This window comes from Coregonus clupeaformis, chromosome 36 (genome assembly GCF_020615455.1).
Source record: "Coregonus clupeaformis isolate EN_2021a chromosome 36, ASM2061545v1, whole genome shotgun sequence".
Lineage (NCBI taxonomy): Eukaryota > Metazoa > Chordata > Actinopteri > Salmoniformes > Salmonidae > Coregonus > Coregonus clupeaformis.
In genome coordinates, this window is record NC_059227.1 from 34,801,853 (window position 1) to 34,811,384 (window position 9,532).

Here is a 9,532-nt window from a genome sequence, read left to right on the forward strand (position 1 = left end):
TTCTGAGAAGTAGTCATTATTTACTATTTTACACCTAGGGTTACTATACATACTGTAACTTTAACCCATTTTATAAGAGATTCTCCAAAATTGAAATTTATTCCAGGCATTTATATATAAATTCCAGTCGTACTTTATCAAAAGCCTTTTCAAAGTCAGCTATGAATACCAGGCCTGGTTTCCCAGATATTTCATAGTGTTCTATTGTTTCCAATACTTGTCTTATATTATCTCCAATGTATCATCCATGTAAACAACCTGTCTGATTAGGATAAATAATACCCGACAATACCTTTTTAATTCTATACGCTATACATTTTGCTAGAACTTTTGCATCACAACACTGAACTTTAAGGGGCCTCCAATTTTTTTAATGGACCGGATCTTTATATTTACCACTTGGATGCTGTTTCAGTAATAATGAAATCAGACCTTCTTGTTGAGTATCTGATAATCTACCATTTTTGTAGGTGTGGTTAAAACATGCTAATAAGGGTCCTCTGAGTATATCAAATGAGGTTTGGTATACCTCGACTGGTATGCCATCCAACCCTGGAGTTTTCCCAGACTTAAAGGCTTTAATTGCATCAAGAAGTTCCTCCTCTGTAATTTGGCCTTCAGAAGAGTCTTTCTGTACAACTGTTTATTTTACATCATTAATAGAAAAAAATATATACAATTATCTTCGGTTAGTGGAGATGGAGGAGACTGAAACGAAAACATATGCTTAAAGTTATAGGCTATTTATTAAATCCGTTTGCCAGCTCCAGGTAGGCTACACAAGTGGCACAAATTGACTTGCAATGACTCCAGTGATATCTTAATTTCAACATATTTATTGTATCAAATGGTAGGCTACAGTATCCTACAATGGCATACAAATTAATAGCATACTTGATGGCCGGTGACTCAGCTGCCTGCTGTGGCTCTAAAACACACACACAAAAACACGGCCCTCCCCCTTCCTACTGCTCATTCAGTAACAACCTGCCTGCTCACTGCCTGGTAGTCAGCAGCAGGTCACAGTGAAAAATATGTTTTGTTTGAAGAAATGCCATGTTTACCCCCCGCGACATCGTTTTCAAAGTAGCCCAAATGTTAGCAAAACTGCGGACATGGCAACCCTGCACTGAAGCATCTGCTCGTTGCATGGTAACAATAGTCTCTCTGCCTGGTTGGGTTTCTGGTGAGCAAACCAACTATTTTGTGCACTACTGCCACCTACAGTGGGATCCAGTGCAGGACAGCAGAATATAAAACACCCACTGGTACATAACATGTCATGTAATGTCACTACAATAATTGTTCCCTTGCTGTAATTAATGAAGAACAAAAAAACAGTCTGACACAAATAATTGCAATTTCAAAAGCTTTATTGAAAATGCATATTTCAAACATTTTTTGTAGTTTTTTTATTTTAAAGAATAGTGCATGTCTCAAAATATTAGAACGAGACCAATATGTGTATTTTTCTAAACATAGTTCCTGTGTCTGAAATTAAGTTTCTGTGTGTATTGGAGGAGTAAGCAATACTCAAAATATCTGTGTGTGTGTGTGTGTTGTAGTAGTAGATGGCCATTATTTATTCAAACATCTAAGTTTGGGCAGCAGCCACTGGAGAAACCTGTCAATCAAACAGGAGAATAAATAGTAGTTTTCACTTACACATCAGATAGCTGCTCTTTCTCTGCTACCTCATTCTATTTCTATAATTCTCTACCTCATTCTATTTCTATAAATCTCAAAAATGCCCTTGTTATGTTCTACTTCTCCTTCTTCTATTTCCTCACCTCTTCCTCAGACTCTTCTTTTCCTCTTTCTTGTCCTCCTTACTTTCTCCAACATTTTCCACCTGCTTCATGTTACTAGCCTGCTCTTGCTTCACTCTCTTTTTTGCCTTGCCCTTTTTCCTTTTGACCTTCCCTTCCTGAATAATGTGGACAAGGAGATAAAGTAATATAAGCTTATGGCTATTTTCTACTCTTGAGCTACAATATCTAGAGTTATGATATACTGTAGGACATATGGCCAATATCCCCTTCCTGTTTCCTCTCACCTGTGGGTACACTCCTGCCATTTTCTGCGCCGTTTCCTGGAGCAGCTTCCTGCTGTTCTCACTCAGGTTGGTGATGGGGGCCAGGCGAGGGCTTCCTTTATTGGTGATGGGGGCCAGGCAAGGGCTTTCTGTATTTCCTCTCACCTGTGGGTACACTCCTGCCATTTTCTGCGCCGTTTCCTGGAGCAGCTTCCTGCTGTTCTCACTCAGGTTGGTGATGGGGGCCAGGCGAGGGCTTCCTGTATTGGTGATGGGGGCCAGGCAAGGGCTTTCTGTATTTCCTCTCACCTGTGGGGCCACTCCTGACATTTTCTGGAGCAGCTTCCTACCGTTCTCGCTCAGGTTGGTGATTGGGGCCAGGCGAGGGCTGTGGTGGTATGGTAAGTACTCCACAGCATGCGGAGCAACAATGACAGGGATGTTGGGTTTCGCCACAATAATCTGTACAGACATAGGGTCAAACAATTGAGATGTGACACACACTAGTGATGCGCGGGTTGACTCATAACCAGAAGTCCCACGGTTATATCCACAGGGCGGCGGATTTAGGGTCATGAAATATTGTTGAATAAACAGAAAACAATACATTAAAAAATCCATAAATGTATAATTATTGTGCAAGTTATATCTATAGGCTATTTGGCATTAGTGCGTAAGCCTAAACTTTAGGGCATAACTTGACGCGCGCCAGATAGACTACACACCAATCACCAAACGCTTTAATTCAATAAGAGAAAAGCTACGAAATGGAAAGTTGAAAATAAAGAAGGGACGGCCAGAAAAGTAATGTTTGGAAAATATTTGGTGAAGTGTTAAAAGAGGATGATGGCAGTGCCTATGTTATGTGTGATGATTGTGAGGCACTATAGAAATTCGACAGTCACAAGAGGGGGATTCAAATAGGCCTATGGCACGTCAAGGGAACAAACAGCCTACTGTTCAGATGGATTAAATGGAAACTGAAATCTGGACACTGACTGTAGATCTTTAACCTCTCACAGTCTTAATATTAACTCCTGCAGAATTAAGCATTTCTTGCAGTAAAATGATAGGCTACACCAAATGTAGGCTTTATTTTGACTCGGGAACAGCAGTGGAGAAATATGATTTCTTTCAGCATCTTGAGGGAATGCGAATGCGCAGCTAGGGACTGCTTTATCAGCATCATAAAAGCTGATAATATTTCAACCACATAAAATGTGCATCCAAGCCAAACTGAAATCTTATCAGAAACATGTCTGGTCGTTTTCAACCCGTCAAACTGATGTCATTTGGAAATTTTGCACAGAAAATGTTTCCCTTTTTTTCTTGAGTTATTGCATTTTCTTCTTGATCCCTAAACGTTTTTGGTTTATTTAGTCTTCTCTCTAATTATAGACAAGTTGACTAACAAATAGCCTACCAAAATGTTGGAAATTATAAGCAGAAAGATATCCAAATTAGGCACAAAAAAATCCTGCACCCCCTGCTAAGAAATCGTTCTGACGGTGTTCTATATTTGCGGGTTAGGGTCAGGTGCGGGCCTCAGATTTTCACTTTATCACATATAGTCGGGCGGTTGCGGCTGGGTTATTAGCAATTGCGGGTGGGTTCGGTTGAACAAACAGCTGACCCGCGCACCACTAACACACACACACACACACACACACGTAAGAGCCTACCAGTCGAGGGTCCTTCAGTGAAGCCCCTTTTCTCAGTGGTTCCTTTGAAGGCCCTGGACTGTCCTCAGCAGAGGCATCATTGCCATTATCACGCTGTGTGTCATAGAGCTAGTTGGTCATAGTCCATTCTTCACATTCAGTCAAAGAGTTACTCAAATACATGCTGCAGAACATACCAGAAAGTCTGACTCATCGAAGGATTGGAGAGAAAGATCGTCGTCCTCTACCATATCCCTCACTTTAAGCCTTGTCAGCTTTCCATCCTCCTCATCCTTCACTTTCAGCGGTGGTGTCCTCCTTTCATGATCCTCATCATCAGACTGTGTATCAGAGTAAACTAGTCAGAGACTAATCTCTTTACAGTGATGTCACTCAACAAAGACATGGTGTACAACTGTCTTACCTCAGATTCACAGTCAGTGAAGGAGTAGATAGAGATGTCAGAGTTGGAGGATGAGATCACCCCATCATCATTTCTATCCATCAGCCGAGTCACCCTTCCAGACTGAGGAGACAGACAAAGGCATGTACTTAGGGCAGCCATAGAATACACTGGCATTGACTGTCAAGAAAATGTTGAATATTTAGGCAATCCAACATAGTTGTACAAGTAGTGAGTAATTTATGGGTAATTGAAAATGCAAGTGTATTGAAATGCAATAAATGCAACTCCCATAACATTAGGGATAGGGCTAAAGACTTTCCATACTGTAGGATTCTTTAGCATTTCTAATGAATGATTGTCAATTCAACCAAGCCAACCAAAATGGCCATATGAATCAACAGATTGATCTATCTGTTCTGTCTCTATGGGAACAGCAGAGATGTCTGACCTGGCTAAGAGGCTCTGGATTGATGTCCCATCCATCCCCAGATGTCTGTTCCTGCCCACAGCTCACAATGATTGGCTGTGAACAGTAAAGAAAAAAATGTAACACTCTTTTGCTCATTTTGGCCTTGGAAATAACTTGGAAATAAATGATGTAGCTATCAATAAATAATTTAAGTAGCTACTGTTATGTGGTTGATTTGAATGTGACATACAGGCCTTTTGTGGATCTGAGGGGTCTGCACTGATGTAGACTGTCAAGACAATATTCCATTTCAAATGTGGTTAGATAAGGAGGGATATCTGCACTTGCTTTTACTGTGATAACTGCAGTTTGTACATGCAGCATAACTAATGTTTATGTGTTATTGTTTTCAGGTCAGATTTGACTTACAGGCCTTGGCCTTCTGCGCACTTTGCCGGTTGGCCACATCACAGAATCAGGGGTGTTCACCCTCACTGGATTCAACTGTCAACACAACACTCCATTTAAAAGGTGATAACAAAAACAGAAGATTTTTTAAATATATATATATATTTGATATTTACCACATAAGGGCGGCGCCTTAAAGCTCTTTTGATTCTCTCATCATTATGATTCATCTTGCTTTCTGAGGGATACATTTCCATCAATTGATTGGCACAAAACATATCCTGGCCCACGCATAAAGGCATGTCCCAAATGGCACCCCAGTGCCCATATATTGCACTTATTTTGACCTGAGCCCAATGGGCACAGGTCAAAAGTAGTACACTACAGGGTGCCATTTGGGACCAAAGAATGTAAGAGCCTACCAGACGTTCTAAACTCCAAGGACGGGTCTATCCAACCGTTTCCAATCGTAGTATTTATTCTCTGCACAGTGTCAGCTAGGGCAGACTATGCACCTGAAACAACCTTACTGAAGAAAGCGATTGTACTGATGATATCAAAGCTGAACACAGTTTATGTAGTGAATTTATGCTTGGTTACGTCACAATAGGTCACAGTTTTATGGGCGCGCATAATACGTCACAGGAAAGGCTTGTATGGGACTGGACTGGTGGTATCTCCCCCTGGTCGTAATTTATAACTGTCAAATAAAATCTATCTAGCTATCTAACTGAAATGGCTGTAGAGGACTCTTTGATCATCACATTTGAGGCACATGTCAGCAGGTGGCAGTGTCTTCAAATGCAGCACTTGATGATCTGAGCAACAGTTGAGCAACTTTGTGGTTGTGACGAATCCAAATGCGGAAGTCCAGTACATTTGTTTTTGCTTAGCAAGCTTGCCCGCCTATTTCTACAATTCATCTTCTTAAACTCTGATTTTAAACTTAACCACACTGCTAACCTTATGCCCAACCTTAAATTAAGACCAAAAAGCCTATTTTTGTTTTCATTAATTTTTACGATATAGCCTATTTGTACTTTGTGGCTGTGTTATCTAGTGGGAACCTCTAGCTAGCTAGCTACCTACAATCTGGCTAAAGTGTTGCGCAATATTGGAGGAAAAGTTGATTGATTATTGTGCTTGATTATCCAAGTACTAGTTTGACAAATATGCATTGGTCATCAAAATGATATCCCGAATAATTTTAAAACATATGGTTCAGAGGTTCAAGAGTTTTACTCCTGAGTTCAGGCTCACGAGTGGTATTGTTGCTGTCATTATAGTATCATTTGTTTTGTTTACTGTCACTACATATTTCGGTTTATCAGAGGATGTCTTCAGTCTTGGAACGACAGTTTTTGGCAATGGGCATGGTAAGTTAGCTAGGAGGGTCTGAGTGAATCAACAGTTATATATGCTCAGTAGCTACTTTGTATGAGAGTGTTGTAACGTTAGCTAGCTTGCTAGAATGGTGGTCCTCTGTAGCTCAGCTGGTAGAGCACGGCTCTTGTAACGCCAAGATAGTGGGTTCGATCCCCGGGACCACCCATACACAAAAATGTATGCACGCATGACTGTAAGTCGCTTTGGATAAAAGCGTCTGCTAAATGGCATATTATTATAATAATAATAATAATAATAATAATAATATGCCATTTAGCAGACGCTTTTATCCAAAGCGACTTACAGTCATGCGTGCATACATTTTTTTGTGTATGGGTGGTCCCGGGGATCGAACCAACTACCTTGGCGTTTCAAGCGCCGTGCTCTACCAGCTGAGCTACAGAGGACCACATTATTATTATTATTAAAACTTATAGCTAATGTAACAGATGGTGCCAGTAGGCTACAGCAGTAGGCTACAGCACAACACACCAGTGTAGCTTATGTCTGTCAACCCTATAATTTATGTTTTAATCCTTTCCTCTTCCTTTGCAGTGCACAAGCTCATCACATACTCCTTCCACCACAAGACAGTGACCCAGCTACTCCTCAGTATTGGGGTTCTGGTGCCCCTCTGTGGAGGCATTGAGAAGAGTGTGGGCACTGTTCGGTTCCTCCTCATGTTTCTGCTGCTCTCTATCAGCACAGGGGTGTTGTACACCATACTGGGTCTGCTACTGTTTGGTGCATCTGCCCAGAACCAGGTGGAGGGGTTCATTCCAGTGTCCCTCTCCCTTATGGGTATGGCCACAGTGCACTCCCGTATGGTTAAGGGCTTTCTTTTCGGGGTCACTGTACCCATGTTAGCCCTGCCCTGGCTGTTTCTGTTCATCATAACACTTTTGGTCCCACACACTGTCTTCCTTTGCAATGCCATCGCCATCATCGCAGGGGGGATCTGTATCCTTACTCCAACCTCATTGTGGTTCAAAATAACTGATACACTCCTCTGCAGTATGTCACAGCTTTATAAGTGTGCTTAGTAGTGTAGTTAAGTGGTAATAGGTTATAGGTGTTGTATATGAATCCTGCTGCTGAACATTATGGCATGTTTGTTTAGAAAAAATATTGCATCACTGCGTCACACATTCTCCTTAACTTGCACTGGTGAAACAGACGGAAAGGGCTGGCTCTCACTTCTGGACATGTCCGATGCCAGGGCATCAGTGCTGGACAAGAAGATGCCTTTCAGGCTGCTGAGGAACATTGGTGTCCTGTATGTCCCTGCATCAACAGAGGAGAGAAGGAAGACGGTCCACCCACCGTGAGTACTAAGAAAGCACCAGACATATCATTTATCAGACAAGACAAGAGGTCATTAAATAACAATTGCTGTGTGCAAGCCAGAGCACATAATGTACTACAGTATAATGAGGTGCAGTTATAATTGATGATCCTCAGCTGTAATTGAATACTGTACAATAGGCACCTAGTGGTCCCCCATGATTAGATAGAGAATTACTGGTATAGATAGGCTCTCTGAATTCTGTCCACGTTCTCATTGATTGCAGAATCATTCCAACCCCAGGCTCCTACCCAGTCCAAGCCTACGCTCCAGTGTCCTTTACCTCCAACCTACAGGCTACCGAGACCACACCAAAGACATTTGAAGGCTGGGCCCACTCCTACTATACACAGGGGAGCCCTGTTCAGCTCTCAGGTTATTACGGACACAACCATGGATATGGCCTCAAGCATAGCTTTGGGCCAAGTCACGGACATAGTCACGAACATGGACACAGCTGCAGCCACAGCCAAGGTTATGGACATAGTCACGAACACAGCTTCGGCCATGGACTCAGTCATGGGCATGCATCTGCCTCTCAAACCAGCAGTCACTGGGCTCCAGTGGCTCAACATCCACATTCTCAACATTCCCACCTCAGTCCACTGTCTGTGTCTGTCAGTGCCCCCCAGAGTTTCACAGCAAAGATGCCGGAGTCACTGCCAGAATCTGTGATGGTTCACCCAGGAGCACCTGTGTCTTCACTGACAGATTGATGACTTCAATCCGTAACGGCAAAACTCGCTATAGCTCGATTGAAATGTAAAGGCAATGTTCGCGAAGACCGGAAATTACATTTACATTTCAAGCGTGCTATTTTCAGCAATCACAATCCTTGTAAAAACGTCAACTCTTGGTATAACTAATAACATTAAAAAATACAAATGTCAGTGTGGTTATAAGCCGCTATAGCTCTGAACTACGGCGATACGGATTTAATCGAGCCCATAGTTGTCATTCAATGTGTTTTCTGTCTCATGTTATACATTGAGATGTAATATGCTTGGACAAGTGTTTTGAGGCAGTACTTGAAGGTCCACTTTTTCTTCACTGATGTTTTTGGTTTTAATATACAAGCAGGCTCTGAATGTTCAAGGTCAAATCAATGCAATAAAGGGTTTGCTTGTCAGTTGATTGTAAGACCACTCCTTTTGGCTTGTGTGTTTTGTACTTTGTGTTTTTTTACACATACGGTAGACAAATCTCTTGGTACTCTTGATTTATACAACCTAGATTAAAACAACGTTTTTCAAAACCCTTAGTAAACCAGAACAGTTTTTAGTTCAAACTAAACATTTTTATCACACTAATGTATTATCAGTTTTTCCCCCTTAACTACACTTAACAAAATATAAATGCAACATGTAAAGTGTTGGTCCCATGTTTCATGAGCTGAAATAAAAGATCCCAGAAATTTTCCAAACGTACAAAAAGCTTCTTTCTCTAATTTTGTATACAAATTTGTTTAAATCTCTGTTAGTGAGCATTTGTCCTTTGCCAAGATAATCCATCCACCTGACAGGTGTAGCATATCAAGAAGCTGATTAAACAGCTTGATCATTACACAGGTGCTTCTTGTGCTGGGGACAATAAAAGAGCCACTCTAAAATGTGCAGTTTTGTCACACAACACAATGCTACATATGTCTCAAGTTTTGAGGAAGCGTGCAATTGGCATGCTGACTGCAGAAATGTCCACCAGAGATGTTGCGAGAGAATTTAAAATTCATTTCTGTACCATAAGCAGACTCCAACGTCGTTTTAGAGAATTTGGCAGTACGTCCAACCGGCCTCACAACCGCAGACCACGTGTAACCACGCCACCCCAGGACCAGCAGAGTGCCCAATGGTGGCGGTGGGGTTATGATATGGGCAAGCAATGA

At 41.6% G+C, this 9,532-nt stretch overlaps 2 protein-coding genes across 7 annotated transcripts; one reads left to right on the forward strand and one right to left on the reverse strand.

Annotated features, from left to right (window-relative positions):
* Positions 1-1,355: 1,355 nt before the first annotated feature.
* Positions 1,356-5,938, reverse strand: LOC121564409. Of its 6 annotated transcripts, none has more exons than XM_045211382.1 (11): positions 5,342-5,938; positions 5,096-5,153; positions 4,941-5,015; positions 4,762-4,800; positions 4,551-4,625; positions 4,121-4,222; positions 3,894-4,037; positions 3,718-3,810; positions 2,057-2,497; positions 1,791-1,927; positions 1,356-1,624 (listed from the first exon to the last, which is right to left on the reverse strand). In XM_045211382.1, the coding sequence occupies exons 2-11, from the start codon at positions 5,147-5,149 to the stop codon at positions 1,579-1,581; spliced, it is 1,206 nt and encodes a 401-aa protein (XP_045067317.1). In that variant the 5' UTR covers positions 5,150-5,153; positions 5,342-5,938; the 3' UTR covers positions 1,356-1,578. The 6 variants fall into 6 exon arrangements, with proteins under 6 accessions (XP_045067317.1, XP_045067320.1, XP_045067316.1 ...); XM_045211385.1 differs by having other exon boundaries at positions 2,201-2,497; positions 5,096-5,157; XM_045211381.1 differs by having other exon boundaries at positions 5,096-5,157.
* Positions 5,930-8,795, forward strand: LOC121552747 (rhomboid domain-containing protein 2-like). Its single transcript, XM_041865774.2, has 4 exons — positions 5,930-6,295; positions 6,861-7,265; positions 7,482-7,629; positions 7,877-8,795. Exons 1-4 carry the CDS (start codon positions 6,109-6,111, stop codon positions 8,364-8,366), a joined length of 1,230 nt encoding a protein of 409 aa, XP_041721708.1. The 5' UTR covers positions 5,930-6,108; the 3' UTR covers positions 8,367-8,795.
* Positions 8,796-9,532: the final 737 nt, after the last annotated feature.